At 29.4% G+C, this 21,286-nt stretch overlaps 7 protein-coding genes, 2 non-coding genes and 1 pseudogene across 10 annotated transcripts, besides 2 other annotated features; 5 read left to right on the forward strand and 5 right to left on the reverse strand.

The window, feature by feature from the left end:
* Window positions 1-340: 340 nt before the first annotated feature.
* Window positions 341-1,446, reverse strand: TVAGG3_0435360 (regulation of choline O-acetyltransferase protein; the record flags this gene model as incomplete). The annotated part of the gene is made up of 1 exon (XM_051233970.1): window positions 341-1,446. A coding segment is annotated over one exon (1,106 nt), but the record flags the coding sequence as incomplete, so codon positions are not given.
* An 851-nt stretch (window positions 1,447-2,297) lies between these two features.
* Window positions 2,298-3,238, forward strand: TVAGG3_0435370 (FG-GAP repeat family; the record flags this gene model as incomplete). Its single annotated transcript, XM_051233971.1, has 1 exon — window positions 2,722-3,114. One exon carries the CDS (start codon window positions 2,722-2,724, stop codon window positions 3,112-3,114), a length of 393 nt encoding a protein of 130 aa, XP_051103701.1.
* Window positions 3,239-4,092: 854 nt separating this feature from the next.
* Window positions 4,093-4,291: a mobile genetic element.
* Window positions 4,292-4,688: 397 nt separating this feature from the next.
* Window positions 4,689-4,770, forward strand: TVAGG3_0435390. The gene has a single exon. It is a non-coding gene; the product is annotated as a tRNA-Ser (tRNA).
* Window positions 4,771-5,309: 539 nt separating this feature from the next.
* On the reverse strand, window positions 5,310-5,391 carry TVAGG3_0435400. The gene has a single exon. It is a non-coding gene; the product is annotated as a tRNA-Ser (tRNA).
* A 240-nt stretch (window positions 5,392-5,631) lies between these two features.
* On the reverse strand, window positions 5,632-9,070 carry TVAGG3_0435410 (uncharacterized protein; the record flags this gene model as incomplete). Its single annotated transcript, XM_001293272.1, has 1 exon — window positions 8,311-8,936. A coding segment is annotated over one exon (626 nt), but the record flags the coding sequence as incomplete, so codon positions are not given.
* A 642-nt stretch (window positions 9,071-9,712) lies between these two features.
* Window positions 9,713-21,286: part of a mobile genetic element that runs on past the window's edge.
* Window positions 10,862-13,010, forward strand: TVAGG3_0435430 (annotated as a pseudogene). Its single transcript has one exon. A coding segment is annotated over exon 1 (2,149 nt).
* On the forward strand, window positions 13,453-14,337 carry TVAGG3_0435440 (DNA/RNA polymerases family; the record flags this gene model as incomplete). The annotated part of the gene is made up of 1 exon (XM_051233972.1): window positions 13,453-14,337. One exon carries the CDS (start codon window positions 13,453-13,455, stop codon window positions 14,335-14,337), a length of 885 nt encoding a protein of 294 aa, XP_051103702.1.
* TVAGG3_0435450 (uncharacterized protein) lies at window positions 15,535-15,966 on the forward strand (the record flags this gene model as incomplete). The annotated part of the gene is made up of 1 exon (XM_051233973.1): window positions 15,535-15,966. The coding sequence occupies one exon, from the start codon at window positions 15,535-15,537 to the stop codon at window positions 15,964-15,966; it is 432 nt and encodes a 143-aa protein (XP_051103703.1).
* On the reverse strand, window positions 16,597-17,121 carry TVAGG3_0435460 (phage tail repeat-like family; the record flags this gene model as incomplete). Its single annotated transcript, XM_051233974.1, has 1 exon — window positions 16,597-17,121. The coding sequence occupies one exon, from the start codon at window positions 17,119-17,121 to the stop codon at window positions 16,597-16,599; it is 525 nt and encodes a 174-aa protein (XP_051103704.1).
* TVAGG3_0435470 (uncharacterized protein) lies at window positions 17,351-17,862 on the reverse strand (the record flags this gene model as incomplete). Its single annotated transcript, XM_051233975.1, has 1 exon — window positions 17,351-17,862. A coding segment is annotated over one exon (512 nt), but the record flags the coding sequence as incomplete, so codon positions are not given.

Consider the following 21,286-nt stretch of genomic DNA (forward strand, 5'->3'; position numbering starts at 1 on the left):
TGTGCATGTGACACTTTCAAACTGAGTTGCAGCTAGATCTTTATTGACTTGAATTGTGAACGATTTATATCCGTCGCATGTATATGTACCGCATTTGTGGTAATAATATGACGTTGTTGATGGAAGAATAGCTTGTCCATTAGGACAAACATAATTTGGAAAATAAAATGGAATGAAATCATAAACTTGTGTTGTACCAACTCCAATGCCTTTTGGATCATAAAATTGTTTTTCGCTATAACTTGCTCTAATATGTGCAGGTCCTGAAAACGGTCCGGAGAATTTGAAATCAAAACTTGCATACCAATCTTCTTGTACTGAGAAGTCTCTCATATAATACTTAGGGAAAACATTTTGTGGAGGACCAATTGCAAAGTTTGGAATTGGTTTTCCATCAATTGATTCTGGGTGGCCCCATACTAATGGTTGTCCCATTCTCCAGTTAACTTTGTAGTTACCTGTATCCATAAGAACTGCAAGAACAGCATCAGTCAACCTGGAATATGGTCCAGATTTTGTTTGAATTGTCATGCCAACCATCAAATCTGACATGTAAGATCTTGCTTCTAAATGACTTCCTGCTGTTCCTTGACCGCCATCATTTTCGATTTCTAATCCAGATGGGCAAGTTCTGTCATCTCCTACGAAAACTTCTACTCCAAAGCGCTTCACTGCAAATTTATGAGCGTATGGTGTTACTAAGAACGAAAAGTCTCTTCCATACTTTCTGAAACTGCATACTATTTGTGAATGTGGAGTTATGGAATCATGTGGATGATAGTGTCGGAAATCTGATTGAGAAATACCCAAAGCATGGAAAATTTCGTGAACGCAAGTATAAAAGAATCTTGAATCATTTGAGTTTTCATCTTGTGCTGTATCAGGAACTGCCATTGGATTTAAGAAAACGACACCAAATATTGGTCTGTGATATGTTCTCTCTTCTGCTAATCCAGCAGCTGATGCGAGAGTAGCATCATTATCCTGTCTCGGTCTTGAAAGTACTGCAAGTACTATATCGGCACCGTATGCGCTTTGTTTGCCAAAATTCGTCTCGTATCCATAACGGCTACGAAAGTCCACATAATTAATATTATAATTGAATGGAATTACTGTAAGAAGTCTCTCTAAATATGATTTGACATTATTAAGTGTTCCTTTAATAGCCAAAATTTTTGAATATGACAAAATATGTTCCTGTTTGCAAATATATCTTACGCCTTGGAATACAACTAGTTGTCCAGCTCGTTTACAAGTTCGTTCATCATCTTTTGTATTATCAATATAATTATAATCTACCTTAATTCTGATGTTTTTCCATTCGGTATTTTTAAGGCTGCGATATGATTGAGGTCCTTGAAGTTCTCTTGTTATGTTACCCATTTCAAGATCATGATTGCATGTATGCACATCTAGCTGAGCAACGAGGAGTAGAGACAATATCATTTTATGATTTCAATAGCTATTTAAAAAATTAAATATAAAATGGATCACATTGAAAAATATATATTTTGTAGCATCTCATTTAATAATTGTAATTGATATAAACTATTGCATCTAAAATTTTATAATATTGAATATCCTTAGAATAGGATATTTTATTGCATTCAATTTTGAATGATCATTCAAAGCATATAACAAAATACGTGATTATATTGGCTTATAAAATATTTTTCATTGAAAAACTTTAAAAATATTTTTCATTGAAAAAGAATTTGAAAAGATTTTCATAGGGGAAAACGGTTTGAAAAATTCAATGTTTACAGTATTATATTTTTTTGCGCAAAACGAAGTCGCTCATTCATTTAAGATATAAGCTTAATTAAAAGGCATTATAATCATTTATAAGTCAGCATTTCGGAGTCAATTTAGTTCAACCTGCAAACAATTTAGTAAATATATTACAAATATCACTAGCACAATAAAGAACAGCTAATTATATGAATTAGGGTTAATGTTAGATTTCGTTTTACTAACCTTTACTAAAAAAATTCTTAAAAGTATTTTTTTTTAAAAAAAAGGGGAGATTTGAATATTTAATGATGATAAAGCGATGATAAAAATATCATAAGAAAAATAATATTGTGCTGTGAAAATAACCTCACAGTCGAAAAACTTTCGACTATAGTAAGATCAAGTTTGAGAGAAAAGTTGATCTGTGTGGTATACTCCATCATCTATGAAAATTTAACATCCAACAAATCATTTTGAATATATGAGAACTTCATAGATTTAGGTACTATATCTACAATATACACATATATATATGTTTCTCGTAATTTAATAAAATGTGCTATCACATATGTTCATGACTTAGGAAGAGGCAATGCTGGTGATTTTGATCCATCAAAGCCAGGTTATGAAGTATATTCGTTCGATGGTTTATATAATGAGAAAACAAATGATTTATTGGTTGAAAATTTCACCGATTTCTTATGGCCAGCAAACAATTTGTACTGGGAGGGAACCCTTAGTCCTTCTACCATCAATCGAGGATTAGTTATTAAATTTGATGCTGAAAATAACAAATCTATTCGTTACCTAACTTCAACCACTTTGTTTAATAATAAATATGGGACAGATTTGAAATATGACGATGATGGAGATTATCCTTTATTCCATGGTGATATTTTAGGAGATTGGAGAGAGGAGTTCATAATGGCAGCATCTAATTGGAGTGAAATTGTTATTTTTACTACAAACTTAGATACAAATTTGAAGATGACAACTTTATGGCACGATCCAGGTATGAGAGCTTCAATGACAATCAATGTTTACAAACAAAGTCATATGCCACTTGTTTATCTTGGAAATGAAACAAATCTCAAAGAAAATAGAGATTTCTTGAAAAAATATCATAAATTAAGAGCTGAAAAGCCTGAAATACCAACTTCAGAACCTTCATCTTCGTCACCTTCAACTCCGCCAACAAACCAAACTAATATATCAGAGAGCAATACATCTTCTAGTGGAAAATCAAAGACAACAGTTGCTATTGTTGTTTCATTAGTTATTATTGCTTTAATAGCTGTTGCTGCTTTCTTTGTTGTAAGGTTTATTATCAACAAGCGTAGTAACAACGATAATATAACTGAAACGGCTTTAATTGTGTAAATTATATTACTTTTGTTAGAGCAAGTGGGAGACTATATATTGTACATGTTTATTATGTTTGTTTATGAAAACTTGAAATATTGAAAATAAATTGATACTTTATCACTTCGGAATTGATTGTTTTAACTTATAACGCATTATATATCATTTAAATTGAAAGGCGGTTGAAAGATGTAGAATCACGATTTATTGAGTTAATTTGTATTGTTATTGAATATGGATGACTATGGCAATGTAATTTATTTTCTGGTTTGAAGCTTATTTGTCAAAATATTCATACTAATGTTTAAATACCAAAAATCATATCTCATACCGAAATGGCTCACCAAAAAGGTGAAATTTTTGGCGCCAATAATTTGATTTTTCTGATTCTTTCTATTTAGATATATTTATTTAATATTCATATTCCTTTATATTGCCTCATATTATTTCCCATTTTTAATCATATTATACAAATCTTTAATAATTTTTAATGTTTTGAGCTTCAAAATCTTGTTCTAACTATTTTCATTCAGATATCCTAGAAAAAATTAAAAAGTTTTTTAGAAATAAAAATGTTTGTATGTAAAGTATTGAAAATATTCTAGATGAGAAAACATTCTCCAGAAGAGATTGATATTGATTGGCTTTGTGAAGCCATCACAAAATCAAATAATGGAGTTAAGTTAACTGATATTTGCGCGAAAGCTAAAATAAATCATGAAGGCAGAGTTATATATAATCATACTATCTTAAAGTATTCCTAGAAATTTCCAAAATTAACCGAAATATAACTGTACAGAATTACTATTTTCGAGATAAAATTCATATGGAAATACTAATTCATAACGCTTTATGTTATATAAAATTTAATTTATAAAAATTTCAAAATAAATCAAATTTAACACAATGAATATAACTGCAATCGAGGTTTTTGACGATTGATTCTTACGAGAAGTTTTCCAAACTTTGAGTTAATGTCAAGAGATTACCTCAAAGTTTGGAAGTCTAATAAGGGGAATTGTAGGCTATGAGGTACTGATTATATATCAGTGCCTCATAGCCTGCAATTCCCATTAGAAATCGGAGAAACTTTGTCCGCATAACTTATGATGCGGACAAAGTTTCTCCCATTTCTACTTAGAATGAAAGGGCAAGAGGTATATAGGTACACTATATATCTCTTGCCCTTTCCTTCTTACCTAAAGACTTCCAATCTTATTTTTTTTCCAATTTTTCCCCTAAATTTAAATCTTATATAATATAAAAAAATGCATAATATCAATCACAAAAATTAATGTTTATTTTTTAATTAAAATTGCCGCGCAATTTAAGGTTTTCTGTCACTTTTTTGTTAGCCATTTCGGTACAAAACAAAATACCAAAAATCATTCAAGTAAATATCGGTAAATTTTGGATATTATCTAATTTTTTGTAGCACAATATTAATAATATAGTTATGTCATTCTTAAGATTGTTTTTAAAACCACTTTTTTCTGGGTACCCGGGTGTTGAGGAGGCCAGGTGGCCCTTAACCCCCAACACCAACCACTCTGTAATACATTATAAGTAGACTCACTTGAAATGAAAGTCAAGGCACTATGGCCGAGTGGTTAAGGCGTGGGATTTGAGTCCCCATGGGCTTGTCCCGCATCGGTTCAAATCCGGTTGGTGTCGTTTTTTTGCTTTTTGCACAAATACATTCACGCATAACTGATAAGATCAAAAATATAGAGTAGAAGACTATTTTTGCCAATAGAAATCGAACTAGAGCTCTTATATTCAGAAAGCACATGTTAAATGATATGATTAGTTTCCAATGAAAAGAAAGAATTGAATAAAGAATGTTCTATCTTCAATTTCATCTTCCATTTATTTTGTTTTACAAAATCTACATGTAATGTTGTCTCGTTTCTTTAACAAAATTCTATAAGCAAATCAAATTTTTGAATTGAAAAGTGACAATCAAAACTGTTCATATTAATGTCACGATTGTTTTGAACATTCTTTAATGTAATGAGCCAATGAGATTTTTTGTTGCAATGATTCCGATGATATGAACAATGCTTCTGATCACTTTAATTGTCATGAATGATAAAAGCACATTCGAATAGTTTAAAATACATATATAGAAATTGACCTACAAGTGAGCAGAAATTGATATTTTTTGATCTTATCAGTTATGCGTGAATGTATTTGTGCAAAAAGCAAAAAAACGACACCAACCGGATTTGAACCGATGCGGGACAAGCCCATGGGGACTCAAATCCCACGCCTTAACCACTCGGCCATAGTGCCTTGACATTTTTACCCCTTAAAGAGCCCTTTTAAGTTTAAATATTCACATTTTTCCTTTCAAGATTTTTATAAAATTTTAGAATTCAATGTGAAATGAGTGAACTTTATATCTATAACTCAAAAACGCCCAAAGCGCTCTTACTTAGATCACATCCCGAAAAATTAAAAACATAAGCAATAAAACAATATACATTTTATAAAACATGAATGAATTTTATATTTGATTTTCATTCTATCCTAAATTTGTGTCAGCATCGCAATCAAAATGCAAAGAAGATGGTTTGTTGTTATGATCAATAACAATATTTTCAAAATTTTCTATTTCATCACTATCAGATTCTTTTTCTACACCATATAGCTTAAGTAACATTACAATTTCGTATGAATTATCACGTTTTGCAAGCTCAAGAAGACTTGTTCCATCTTGAAAATTATAGTTTACATTAGCACCTTTTTCTATTAATACTGATGCAACGTATTCCATTTTTGCATAAAGTGCATAATAAAGAATTGGAAATCCTTGATTATCTACTGCATTAATATCTGCGCCATTGTTAATTAGAATTAGCGAAACATCTTGCATTTCATTTAGAATAGAAACAACTAAAGGAGTCATTCCTTTCTTATTTTTTCGATTAATATCGATACCATGAGAAATAAGAAATTCTACTGTCTCTTTTGAGTGCAGAACTGATGACTCATGTAGTAATGATTTGCCTGATTTTGATATCACATTAATTTCGGCTCCATGCTTTAAGAATATTTCAGCAGCTCGTAATGAATTGAATAAGATTGCTTTGTAAAAAGGAGTTTTTCCTTCAACATCTTTTGAATCAATTTTTGCTCCATTTTCAATTAGTAAATTCAAGATATCAACGATATCATCTCTGACTGCATAATGCAATGCTGTGAATCCATTGTTATCTTCCAAATCAATTTCACAATTGTGTGAAAGTAATATTTTTTTATCTCTATGTTATTGAAATAAGCAGATCTTTGGAGTGGTGTCCATCCATGTTCATTCTTTTGATTGACATCTGCACCATGAGAAATTAAAATTTCTGCAATTTCTTTTCTATTATAAATTGCTGCATATTGAAGCGGTTGGTCTTCAAATTTGTCATAATTTACATTAACATTAAGAGAAAGTAAAAACTTGCAGAGTTCAATACGATTATTTACAATTGAACTCAAAAATATTGGCTGAAGTTTATCTATATCCTTTTTCACTTCTTCATTGCCTTCAATATATACTTTGAGCAATGGTATTGAATAATTTTGAAAAGGAAAAGAAGCAAGATATAATATGAAGTCGTCAAAGTTATATTTGATAGCCATTAGCATTGCTTCTTGATTTAGAGCTTTTATTGCTGCTTTGGAGCTTATTTTTAAGTCAGATTTCTCTAAAATTTCCGTCAATATCTTATTATTATATGAGTAAATTGCATTTTTCAATGCCTTTCTATTAAGCTTTTTGACTTTAACGCATTCGTTAATAATATCTATGTTCGCTCCGATAAATGAAACCTCCATACAAAATGTTGTAATTTCACTGTTGAAATTATTGAGTAAATGATAGAAAATATTAACTGCTCCGTAGAATGAACAGCATTCAATAGGATATAATGGCTCTGATCTACTAGTAAAATGAAATAATTCTTTTGGCTTTAAATCATTTTGCAATATATATTCGAGAAACATTTTAATGTCATCATACATTATAATATGATGCAGTTCGTCGTTCTTTGGCATCCTAAATTGATAAGGAATTTCAAGATCATCAAATGAAATGTCTCCTTGTAAGTAAATTGCTAGATTTGTATCTAAATTCTCAATTTCTGATTGTGTTAATTTGAAATTAATAAAGCATAATTTTAATAAATTCCAATATTGTTCGGAAGAACGATGATTCATGCACGAAGCCTTAGTAAGGAGTCTTACAATTGTAATACGTTCGATTTTGTATTTGTCAATTAAAATCGATTTGATATCATTAAAAATTTTGCCCAATTGGTCCCCATCTTCAATGGTTAAGTGATACAATTTATTAATAATCTCTTCAAAGTCTTTTGTCTCGCTCTTGATTTGGTTACAAATGGTTTCTAACAATTCCTCATTAGCCATAAATATATAAATTGAAATTGAAAACATTCATTGAATATTTTGAAAAAGAAATTGGATTTTCAGAAATGAATTTCTTAGAGAATCAATGAGTACTCATTGAATAATTCGACAAACATTAAAAATTTCAAAACTCAAGTCTGAGTTTCATCCATTCAATTTCTCATTATTCATATCTCAGAATCCCAACATACAATTGGCGCCAAACTTCACTAATAACTATCTGTATATGTGTTTATATTTCATTCTGAATCTCAAGCCTCTTGCATCATTATTTTTTGTCAATGTTTTCTTACAATGTTGTAAGCAATTACAACATTTGAAAATTGGTCAAACTTTCTTTGTTCTAATAGGAATAGGCAATCCAATGATCCGCTTATTTTAAAAAGCCTCATTTCATCAAACATTAAAGATTTCCATAATTTATATTGGGCCCAAATTCCAAAAGACATAGTATAATTGGTTAAATATTCATCCAAACAAATTATTAATAATATTATTTAACAAACAAATCATAGTATGAAAAAATAACATAAAGAACTGATGTTAAGCTAATTATCGTCAGCAAGATTGTCTTTGTTGATGGCCGCTTTCACCTCTTCAATTTCAGCCAATTGCTTGTTCCTTAACTGGAGGAATACTTTGCATTTTTCGAAGTGCTTTCTCCTTGCTGCTTCAAGCTTCCTTTTGAGTCTACCGATCTGATTAACGTCTTCTGCAAACTCGCTTGACATCGTTGAAGACTCTTCGAACCCATCTCTCTGGGCTCTAAGCTGCTCATGTTTAGTAATTTCGTCTTGTAATTCTTGAGATAGTTTTTGAATTTCGTCTTTTTGCTTTTGAATTGTATCATATATCTGAGAAAGTCTGTATGAATTAATCTGGTTTTGCTGCTTATCTATTTCTTCATCCATTTGCATGATATTCATTCGAAGAGTTTGTACTAAACGCTTTCCATTCTCTTCTTCCTCTTCTAGTGTATTAATTTGAGTAATTGAAAGTGCAGACCTAATCATGTCAAGCTGTTTTTGTAATTTAACGCTTTCATTTTCAAATTTAAATTTTGCTGTTTGAAATTCTTCTTTATTAACAGCTTGATCGTCATCTTCAGGGTCAATTTCATCATTGAAGTTAGATTTTTGTTGTTTTTCTAGAAGTGAATTTTGTAATGCAATGTATTGAGATCTTAAGGGCTTTACTTCGCACTGAATTTGGGCAATTTCTTGATTTAATCTAGTAAATTGTTCGGATAAGCTTTGATTTCCTGAAATTGAAGTTGTACTCGCCCGGATTGTACGTTTCTCAGGCCGTTGAGTTGTTATTCTGATAGTTCGAGAAGAATTTAGAGTTGACTGTGGTCTACTAGATGTGATAATTCTCGAAGAATTCATCGGAGTTAACTTTTTTAATCGCGACGAATTCATCAAAAATAAAAAAATAAAATGTTTTTATCAAGAGCAATACTGTATTATTCAAAATATTGCAAAATTAGCAAATATCGAAAATTAAACCGTGAATATCATCACAACCCAAAAAAGTAGTATATGTATGCGGGTTTTGTGACTTTTTTTGTAAACGTAAGAATTCACACAATATTGACCGATTTTGTAAGTAATTTTCATACAATCGATAAAATAAATGTATGTTTCTTACGCTTTTTATTCTTACGTTTTGAAATAAATCATGATTTAAAAATTTTCAGAATCGTAAGAAATTTTCACAAACCCTTTACATAATGAAGTAAAAAATTTAAAAAATAAACTTTAAAAATTCATGTCTTACGAAAAATTAACATTAATTTTAAAATAATTTATTTTTATCTTTTATAAAAGAAGCTATATATAGATGATGTCAGATATTCCGCGATTAATTAAACATTGTTTAAATCATGAATGGGTTAAACTTCAATTTAAAAATGAAGATTGTGAATTATTAAATGAATATGAAAGCCAAAATAAGCTAATGAGGTATAAATATAATGATAAAGAATATTTAATTTCATGGAATCAATGGAGTCATAATCAAAGACCTCATAAACGAGAAGAAGAAATTGAAAATAATTATTTTCATGAATGAAAAATAAACTTTAAAAATTCATGTCTTACGAAAAATTAAAACTTAGTTATGTTTATTATTTTATTTTTTTATTTTGTATGAAATGAGCGTCAAAACTAACAACGTTAAAAAATTAGGATTCACAAACGAGGAAATAAAGGATATATTAGAGGAGGCGGGTTATGAGGTTGATAAATATTATTTAAGAAATTGTAAAAAATTCGCGGAGTTATTAAATGATTTAGATTATGATGGAAAAATGAATAAAGATGATGTTATAAATTTCTTATATCCCACATCTGAAGAAGAAAAACCTAAAGAACCTGATGTTTTCCCTGAATATTATGAAGAACGGATTAAACAGATGAATATTATAACGATGAGATTGAAATTGGAACAATCAAGAAAAGAAATAGATGAAAGAATTAAGGAATTAAGAGAAGTTGAAAAATATAATGAGAATGAAGTAGAGGGTTTAATGAATATCCCAGCTTCAGAATCAGAAGTTCAAAAATCACATGAGGAAAGATATAAAAATTACTTTTTGGAATCTACTAAAAATTTATTAGATGGTGATATTGACGAAACACTTTCAGAAGAAGGTACAAAATTTATTCATAAACATAAGCTTCAGTTTATTGACGATGAAGATTATCCTTGTATCCTGCTTTCACCACCTTTAGATTCTGAAAAATTCAAAAAAGCACTGAAAAATGTAACATATGCAACAAATACGATTAAGAAAGAAGACCATGATATTTACACAAATTATTATTTAAATAAATGCACAGGTGTTGATAAAGTTTTTGATTTATTAGATAAAATATATCAAAAGAAACCATTGGTAACATATAAAATTTTATGCGATTGTGGTTTCATTATTGAAGATACCAATAATGTTTCATATGAAAGAACAGCACCGAAGGAAGACGAAGTGAAAGGTCTATACCATTCGTTATTAAGAACATAAAAGATATGAAAACTTATAAACATTATATTTATTCATTTATTTCAGAAAAAATGGAAGCAACCCATAAAACATCATCTCATCATTTTATAGCTATTCATACATTCCTTTTCAAAGTTGTGAAATTAAATAAGACAGGAATTAGATTTAATGTATCAGGGTACGCATTCTTGAGTAAATTAAAATGTATTCGTCACGTCGCAGATGATAAAAATTTATGTGTTCTTAATTCATTTTATGGACTTTAGCCCTGGACTCTCTGAGTCTCGGACTTTAAAAAAAATAAACTTTATTTTTATTTATTTTTTAATTTTTATTCTTACATAAATGAACAAAAACGGAACAGCTAAAATGAATGATAATCAAATTAGAGCAGAAGGTAGAAGGTTATTTAAACGCTTCTATAACATTCCTGATGGTGTTAATCCTAAAACTCGTAGAAGCTATTTAAATGAAGCAATAGATGCATATGAAGGGTTTGACATTTCATCAGAAAGTGAGAGATTAGCGAGAATGTTAAATGTTAATATTGATTTTATTATTGTGATCCTCAACCAGAAGACGTGACATAAAAGGTAGACTTTCCATTAGTGGAATCAATAATGATAGATCCAGAATTTGAAACAGTAAATATTTTATTAACACAGAGTCCATGTGGAAAACTTCACGCTGACAGAATAACAGACGTTGAAGCACTCACCGGCTATAAAGTTTGTCCATATTGTAAAGAAGAAGTTTATTCTATCCGTGATGATCCAGAAAGGAAAAACCAAAGAAGATTTTTAAAACATTGTGAGAAATGTAAAGAAAATAATGGAAGATTAATTCAAGACGTTCAATTGCAAAACACACAGCAACCATATGCACCACATATTACGAAACAGAAGATATATCAATGGTTATTAGCACATAATTTGCAGGAATATTATAAACCAACAAGATATTATATTACTTTTGACTTCGAAACATTAGAGACTAAAGAAGAATTACAACTTTCTGAGTGTGCAACTTTAAACGCTTACTTAAAACCATTCATGGTATCATCAACGGTTAAATTAAACGATGAAACATATACGAGGAATTTTTGCTTAACTTCGAGTGATTCTTTTATTTCTGATTGGATTGAGTTTTTATTTTCAACCTGTTCATTAGTTGCTAAATCAAATATTGAACAATATGAAGAATTAATGAAGTCGCAAACGGACCAAACGGCGGGGACTTTGTCTCATACATTAAATGAAAAACAGAAGGAAGCATTTAAAGAACTTTTAGATGAAGAATTTAATAAAGTGAATATCATAGGTTTTAATTCGGGAAAGTTTGATTTAAATTTAATTCTTCGTGATTTAAATACTGCAAAATGGAAGATAAAATCAATGCTGGGTTCATCTTCACAATTTAAGCAAGTCATAGTAAAGAAAACAAACTATCCATATGAATTAAGATTTATTGACATCAGAAATTATATCGCGGGTGGGACATTAGACCAATTCACTCAAGATTTCGGAAACAATAAATCACGTGTTAAATCCTTTTTCCCTTATCAATTCATCACATGGGAAAATTACGAAGAAGAATTATATAAAGAGGAACCATTCACGAAAGATTCATTTTATTCAGCATTAACTCAAGAAACAATATCCGATTCAGATTATCAAATATATCTCAATGATGCTAAAAATTTTGAGAATAGATTAGAATATTTTATTCATTATTGCAATAAAGATGTTGAAATTATGATTGACCCAATTGATAAAATTATTGAAGAAACATTTGTTTATAAAATTGACATGCTTCATAATCTTTCTTTATCATCGAATGCATCAATGATTCGTTACGCTTTAGCATATAAAGACTTTAATCCTAACGAAACATATCCAGAAGAAGAAAATGTGGAATCAAGTTTTGAATTAACAAAAAAGTATTGGAAATATAAAATTGATTCATATAAGAAACAAGATGAAAAAGCAGAAAGGGATACTAAAAATAATGTTTCAATGGATGATTTTCAATACTATCACGATTTAATCCTTTCATCTAAATGTAAAATGTGTGGTAAAGCGTTTACATATGCAAATAAACCAACATTGGATAGAATCGATAATGAAAAACCACATACTAAAGAAAATTGTCAGTTAATGTGTTGTTATTGCAATGTCGTAAAATCAAATAAAGATGAAGATGTTCAACGTTTAAGAATCAATTTAAGAAATTATACATTAAAAAATAATTTACCAATGACTTTAGATTCAGTTGAAGCTTATCACATTCTCCGTAATGGAATTACTGGTGGTTTATCAAATGTCCAACATCGTGTTAATCTTAAAGGAATCACGCACATTAATAAACTTTCATATAGTCCAGAAACTAAAACTGTATCAAATGAGGACACCACCAACATTATGACTCATTTCGTTGGTGTTGATTTTAATTCATTATATCCTTCATCATTTTCATCTAATCCTCATGTTTTCATTCAATATACTGACCATAAAATGTATATGCCGGGAAGATTGAATGGTGTTATCATTTGTGATACAGCAACAAAGAAAGCAAAAGCATTGGGAATTATTAGAAAGAAAAATACTTTATTCGTGGCTGAAGTAAAGGGTCACCTTGATGAAAAATACATTAATGATTACATAAACTTTTTACCGATAATAAGAAACTTAGATATTATCACAGATGAAAAAACAATTGGTAGTTTCATGTATAATTACATGAAATCAAACAATCTACCAGTTGACCAGAAACAGAGGAAATTAACTCAGTTAGCATCAACACACAACCAATATCAACCATTTTCTTCTTATTATCTTTGGTATCTAATAGACAGATTTCATTTTATCATTGATGACATTCAATCAATTTTAACATTTACGAAAAACACCTGTTTTAATGAATTTGCGAACGAATTTATGAACGAAAGACAAAAGGCTGAATTAGAAGGAAATAAAGGAAAAAGTTTATTTTGTAAGATTTCACTTAATGGATCATATGGTTACGATGCAATGAATACACAAAATTACACAAAGACTAAAATAATGAATGCACAGAAGGCACGCGTTGCATGTATGTCAAATAAGTTTAAAAACATAAGAGAAATAGGAGAGGATACATATCAAGTGATGCTTAAAGATAGATTTTATAGATGTGATACATGTTTACAAGAGGCATTCTTCACTTTAGATAATGCTAAATACTGGTATTTGGTTTTCATTTATGATTTTATGTATAAATGCATGGATGTTAATCGTTTTCATTTCATTGAAGGTGATACCGATTCATCTTATTGGGCAATCGCTGGCGACCCAAATCTTCCTAACACTCAAGCATTTCAAGCAATTGTTACCGATAAAAAATTTTATGATAAAAACATTTTCAAATTCGCACCTTTTGATTTCTTCTGTTTTGATGAGAAATTTAAACCTAAATTAAAGAATAAAGCTGAAGAAAAAGCACATGAGAAAAAATTATTGGGTTTAGCAATTGAGAAACAAGGTGATAACATGGTTGCTTTATGTCCTAAATGTTATACATCATTCAATGGTTCAATTGATGGAAGTGATTTTAAAAAGATTGCACAAAAAATGAAAGGTGTTAGTTTACGACAAAATAAACAATTAACACCTAAAAATTATTTGGATATAATAAATGATAAAGTGATATTTGATGGTCAGAATATTAATTTACAACTTAAAAATGGGTCAATGACTCGCTTAACAATCGGTAAGACCGCATTAACAGGAGCACACACTAAGGCTGTATGTTGTGAAAATGGATGTTGTATGCCATTTATTTAATACAATTTAAAATTTTATTTTTAATAAAATGCCACAGAAGAGACAAAAGGAACCGTTAATGATGGTTTTGATACTATGATTCAAAGAGGTGGGCACCCTTAAAACATTTATTTTATTTTTATATAAATGAATAGCGTAGATTTAAAAATTTTAATTGATGATTTAGTACTTAATCAAAATTTTCTTGATTATTACAGTTTAAAAGCATATCTCCAAAAATATAATAATAATATAACGGGTGATGATATGGATTATTATTATTCGTATTATAAAAATGAAATTTTGAAATATCATGATAGAATAATTTCTAAAATTAAAGACAAAATTAAAAATAATGAATATACAAAGGGAAAAACTAAATCACAACTTAAACAGTTGAAAGATTTCAAAAATAAAGTATTAACAGAAGAAGATATTGATGAATTATATAAATTATATAATCCTGAGCCACAAAAACCAAAGGAACAAAAACCAAAGGTGCAAAACACCCAGGTCCTTCAGACCATAAATGATGCACAAGCTTTAATTTATGATTCATTAGTTAAACCACATTCAGCCCGACTTTTAAATGAAGATCAACTTTTGGAATTCATCCTTCAACATAAACTCGAAGCAGGAAAGTATATCAAACCTTTATATACAGCATATTTAAAACAAATGAATAGAATACATCCAGAATTAATGAAGGAAGGAATGAAATCCAAAATCAAAGCAGATAAAATTAAACCTCCAACGACAGTACCTCCTCCTCCTTCAGTTAATCCTTCATCATTCACTTTATTATATCCATTTCAAACATTAAAGAAGCAAAAAGATTTTAAAAAGGATTTCAAAATATTAAATAAACCAATTGACCCGAAAATTCAACCGTTAAAGGAAAAATTTAGTCGCCCTTCATTTGCACCATATCCATATTCATACGAAATCGATCATCTGGAATATTCAAAAGGAAAAGTTACTTATTTATTTGCCATTAACATTAACACTAGATATTTATATTGCATTCCAGTGAAAGGGAAAACAGAACAGGAAACAAGAAGAGCTATTCAATACTTACTAGATCATGAAAGAGTAGATAATATAAGGGGTGATGGTGATAAAGGATTTCAGGCAGCTATGACTCATTATTTCCCACAAATTAATTTTTTCTTTTCATCCTCTCCATATACGTTTCATAATAAAATAGTTGATGCGGTAATGAGAACTCTTAGAGATGCGTTAGGGGTTAACGGTCAGATATACTGGGATGGAAATCATGACTCCATCATACAGCAGTTAGTATATTATTATAATAATACATGGCATAGAACTATAAACATGAAACCTGTGGAAATGAAAAATGATATTTCAAAAGAATGGGAATATATTAGAAAGCAAATGGAAAGGTTGAATGATGTTAAACGTGAACAAATTAATTCGGGGCTCATGAATTTTAAACAAGGAAATAAAGTTTTGATTCATCTCGATTATGGAAAAACTAATAAATCAATGACAAAAAGAAGACGAAGATTTGACACAATAGCTGAATTTGTTAGATATATTAACGGCAATGCATTAGTTGAAGTTGACAATAAATTAATAGAAATTCCGATTTATTTTATTACTCCATTATATTTAAATAATATTTAATTTTTTTTTATTTCGTAAGAAATGAGTGACAACAAAGTAGTCAAGAGTCCAGACGATGAATATAAAAAGAAACTAAACAGAATTAAATCAAAAATATGCTATTACAAAAAGAAGCCGCAATGTGGTGGGGTTGAAAACAATAAAGAAATAATCGAAAAATTAGAAACTTACCGTTCAATCCTTAAACTGAGTGAAACAAAAATAAAAGAATTTAATAGAATAAATAAATTGATTGGAAGAGATGAATTTAATAAAGATGAATTTTTAAACTCAATCCAAATTTAATTTTTATTCCTCTTTGACAACATCTCTCTTTCCATCATTACCGCATAACCACATTTTCTCAATTTTAGTGGTTTGTTATTTTTAACATGTTCTTGCATCATTTTTATCATTTCCTCCCTTGTTATGATTCGTGGTAAATTTTGAGCTTGTGGAGTATTCATTTATGATAAAAATAAAATTTTGTTATCAGTTATTCAATAATGACTTATTTTTGAAGAACTGATAACATTAACGTAAACATTAACATAAACATTAACGTAAACATTAACGTAAACATTTATTTCTGTAGTTCATCCATTACTTCATTACCTAATTAATTACAGACATAAAATATATTTTGTTCATTCAATAAATGCGGTACCATGCGAATATAGTCATGTAAGGTGGCATATATTCTTTACTTTGTCCCGTTGTTTGTGTATATCCTGAAACGTGATGTGTATGGTCTCCTTCTCCCCAAGTGTCATCCCAGTAACCATTTATAGCAAACTTAACGTCGTCTTTAACATCATATCCTTTACCTTTTGTCATTCCTGACCAACCCCAATATTTATGCCTATGCCCACCTTCTCGAGATGTAGTTAAACTTACGTAGTGACTATGTGCAGGTAAATTTTCACCTGAAATCGTTTTACTTCCACCTGTTTCCTTTGAAGAGTTTGCACAATACAAAAACCTGTCGACTATTTGAGTCCAAGTTCCAAAACCAAGTACTACTTCTGGTCTGGTAGAGTTCATTGACATATAAATAGAACCTATAGGATATAATGTTTGAAGTATTTCTGTCTTTAATGTTTGAAGCTCTGTTTTGTCAGCTTTTTTATCATATAAATCTTGAGCAGTGAATTTAACTTTATTTTCATCCTCCATGACAAAAACATTTCTACATCTAATGTATTTCATCGTCGTTATATCTTCCTCCGATGTTAAACCTTGTGGAAAGTTAGGAGGTTTCCAATACAATACATCCCCACCAGTTCCATCAGCTCCTTCAACCGTTCCTTCAATATTTTCTATACCAACAGTTGCGAAGAAATCGTGTGTATGGTTCTTATCTGCTTTCTTCCCTAACTCATCGTTAACATAAGTTTTATCTGCTTTAAGGTCTAAACATCCTGAAACCCATCCTGTATCGGCTTTAGTTTTTAAAATCTTTGATGTCCGTTCATGATACCATTCAACCCTTTCTATAATTTCATTATCTTTTTCATTAACATATTCCTTATCTGCTTTCTTCCATAACGCAGCATCCACATATGTTTTATCCGCTTTCTTCATTATGTCATTTAGGAAACCTTTTATGAATTCCTCATTTAAATTAAATCTTCCAATCTTCAAAACTTTAGGAAATGCATTTAATGCGTAATATCTCTGTTCTTCTGGTGGAATTGATGTTATATCATCCGTTATACCTTTAATTTTTGAATTCATAAATAAAATTTCTTTTATATTTGATATCACTGCACCACCTTTGCAAACGAATTCGAAATGGTCATTTTTCAATACTATCTCCAAATCTCCATATTTCAACCTTTGCGTTTGTTCTGCCGTCTTTGAATTATATGCATATATGGCGTATGTAATGGTCTGTGGTTGCTGTTGTTTAATCATTTATTATGATTTAAAAATAAATATTTAATCCGTTATCTCATCAGCTATTTTTTCTATTTGAAATTGCCATAATATTTCATTCATGAATTCTAAATCACAATCAAATAGGTCAGTTACTCTAAATTTAATATTTGATAAATCTTTTGAATGAAGAATAAATGAATTCCCAGATAATTGAAACGGATATGATAAAGAAAATGTGTTTAAGTTGATGGATAAAATGTTTTGTATTGATGGGTAAGAGTTAGGGTCTAATGTTTGATGTGAAAATCTCATTGGGGTATTAACTTTATCACATTTGATTAAAATGAAATTGGAACCAGTGTCAGAATACAAAACATCCCCAACATCTTTTTCAAAATTTAATATCCCCAACAATGAACGAAGATGAGGAGTACAAAATTTAATTTTCAGCGGAAATTTAATAAGGTTATTTATTTCATCAAGTTCAAAAAGTTTATCAGGTTTTGATTTAAAATTTTCTTCATACCATACGATAAATGATTCATTTAAATAACTTAGAATCATGTTAATATCCCATTTCGTTATCATATTATTTATATACATATCATACGTTTTTTCAAGGTCATCTTTAATAAATGATATATAATCTGAAGGGTCTAAAAGAATGGGATTAAATTTACCACTCACAGAAACGAGAGTAACATTATAAATTCCGCTAACTGTTAAATTTAATTCACAGTTATTATTCGAAATAATATTGATAATTGACATTTTTTTATTACGATTAAAAATATGGTAAAGCGTTATTTTCCAGTGATAAATAAAACTAGGATAAGATTACCTCAAGAATTCATAAATTCAACGAATAAGAAATTCATTCATGTTATAAATTTTAGTGTTTTCAGAAAATATGAGTCAATGTCATATTCATCATCGGGTTATATTTCACTTCATTCAAATTTAGTTCAATCAAACCCATATAATGACCATTTCATAAGATTTTCAGATGGTATTAAAAATGTAATTGATAGATTAAAATATGAACAGATTGACAATATTGAATTTTTGGAATTTTGGTTTAAATATCCTGATGGAAAAAAGATTGAAGTTAAAGATAAAGCTGATACTATAACAAAAACAATTACAATGACCGATCCAGATAGTGGGGAACAAAAAGAAATAAAACAAACGATAGAAACTGGTGAAAGGTCAATTATTATTGATTATGATTCAAAGGATTATTATTCGATAATGTTAATGCTTGAATATTAAATAGCCTTAACAAAGAATTTTTCAAGTGATATTTTATATTCATCAACTATTTTATTATAAATATCATTATATGTTAAATGAAGTTCAGTTGTTGTTCCGTTCTTTGATATCTTAATTGTGCTAATATCCTTTATAGGATTTATTTTTGCAACTGTTCCGCAGCATGAAACCTCATCATTATGAAAAATTGAATCTTAACGTCTGAATCTTGAACATCACAAAGAATGGCGATAATGTGAATTAATGATTCATAAGGTAAAATAATTAAACCAGATTGGTCAATTAAATTTATTATTGAATCATAATTATTAATTATTATATCACGGTAAATTTTCATTAATTCTGAATTAATGTCTATTTTATATGGCGCATTGCGACTGGAATCGTAGATTCCTGAGTTCTCGATGTTTGATGAAAGAGGCGGGGGGTATGTTGGATAGGTGGGAATTTCAACGGGTTCTTTACTGGGTTCAGATAAAATGATTGGGTCTCCATTCTCCTCCTTTTTCGGTAAGTCACGAGTTAATAAATTTGGTTGAGTTGCTGACCTTGTTAATTCAGGGCTAACATTAACTTTAACATTTTGAATAATTCGTGATTTATCATCATTTACGTTATAACCAACCGTAATCTCTGCTTTTGCGTTAGTGTTCTTTTGACTTGTGAAACGTCTTCTCATTTATAATCGAATAAAAAAAGAAAAATATATTTAAAGTTTTATTTAGTTGTTACGGTAATATCCCAAGGTTCATCCTTGTTTGCTTATACTTTCTTTGTAACTGCACCAATTATGTTATTGATATTGCTTTGAGTTTCTTCCAGTCTTATTTTATCATTTACAATATCTTTAATCATTTCATTACATGCATTCTTAAAACCATCTGATTTTTCTAATTTACGTCTTTCACTTTCTTTAATTAAATCAAAGTTATAACCTTGTTGAGAATAAAGTGGTTTCTTTATCAATTCCTTGAACGCTTCTGAAAGTGAAGATGAAGAAATTCTTGCCATTTGAATTGGTTTAAATTCTGCTTTCATTGCTTCTTTCTGTTCATTGAACACTGGATCGAATAAAGCAACTTTAAAGAATTTCTTAGCTGGAATTTCAGGTCTCAAATTTGCATATTGACCATCAAACTGATTAACATATCGTGGTAATCCATCCGGTCCCTCTTCAATAGCATTTAATTCTTCATTGAAATAAGAATATGGATAATGACGGTATGAATTAATTGGACCATTTTCACCTTCTCCAATGTATTGTTTAACAGCTTTTCCATTTTCATCAAATTGCATAGGATAACGTTCATTATATGCTTTACGTTTAGGATAATCAGATATAGTTAATTTATACCCATTTATGACTTTAATATTACCTTGACCATCAGTAACGAAAACTTCATTTATACCATCAGGCTTTCCATTTGGTCCTGTAATGTCTGCTTCGTGTGCTTTCCAATTTGGACCTTGACGTTTGGCATATGCTTGAGCTTCTGGTAATGTTAAAACGTTTCTCATTTGTTTAACATCTTTTTGAAGACCGGCAACAATGTGGACTAATTCTTTCATTCCATCAGGAACTTTCATAGTTCTATTATATGCACCCCTTTTGTTTGTCCCTTGTTTTAATGGAACCTGTAGAAGATTTGCTATTTCTGTCATGTTTAATTATAAATAAAAAATAAAAATTAATTATAAAAAGTTAATCAAATTTAATGGAACCTTTATTTAAATCAACTATTATTTTTCCATGTTCACCTAATTGTTGATATTGTGTGTAAAGTTCATTAATACTCATTGGTAAATTCACTTGATAAAGCATAACGTTCAACTGTTGACGACTAAACCCACTGAAAATGAAAAGGGTTGATAGATTTGATTTAATGTTTGTGCTTAATGCTTTGAAATATTGAACAGCCATAAAGAATGAACACTGAATGTGTCGACATTGAGTTAATAACTGATTAAAATATGATTTCTCATTAGTTATTAGTTTTGATTTCACCGCATCATCTAGAAAAATGAGTGAATGCAAAAATTCTCTATCAAAATTTGAAATAGAAAGTGTTTCAAATAATTCATCCCGTTGTTTATCAATAATTTTATCCTCTAATCCTTGCTTCTTGATTGTATTATATAATTCTTTATACATTAAAAAGTTTTTTAAATAATCTTCTGCTTCTTCTTG

This window comes from Trichomonas vaginalis, chromosome V (genome assembly GCF_026262505.1).
Source record: "Trichomonas vaginalis G3 chromosome V, whole genome shotgun sequence".
Lineage (NCBI taxonomy): Eukaryota > Parabasalia > Trichomonadida > Trichomonadidae > Trichomonas > Trichomonas vaginalis.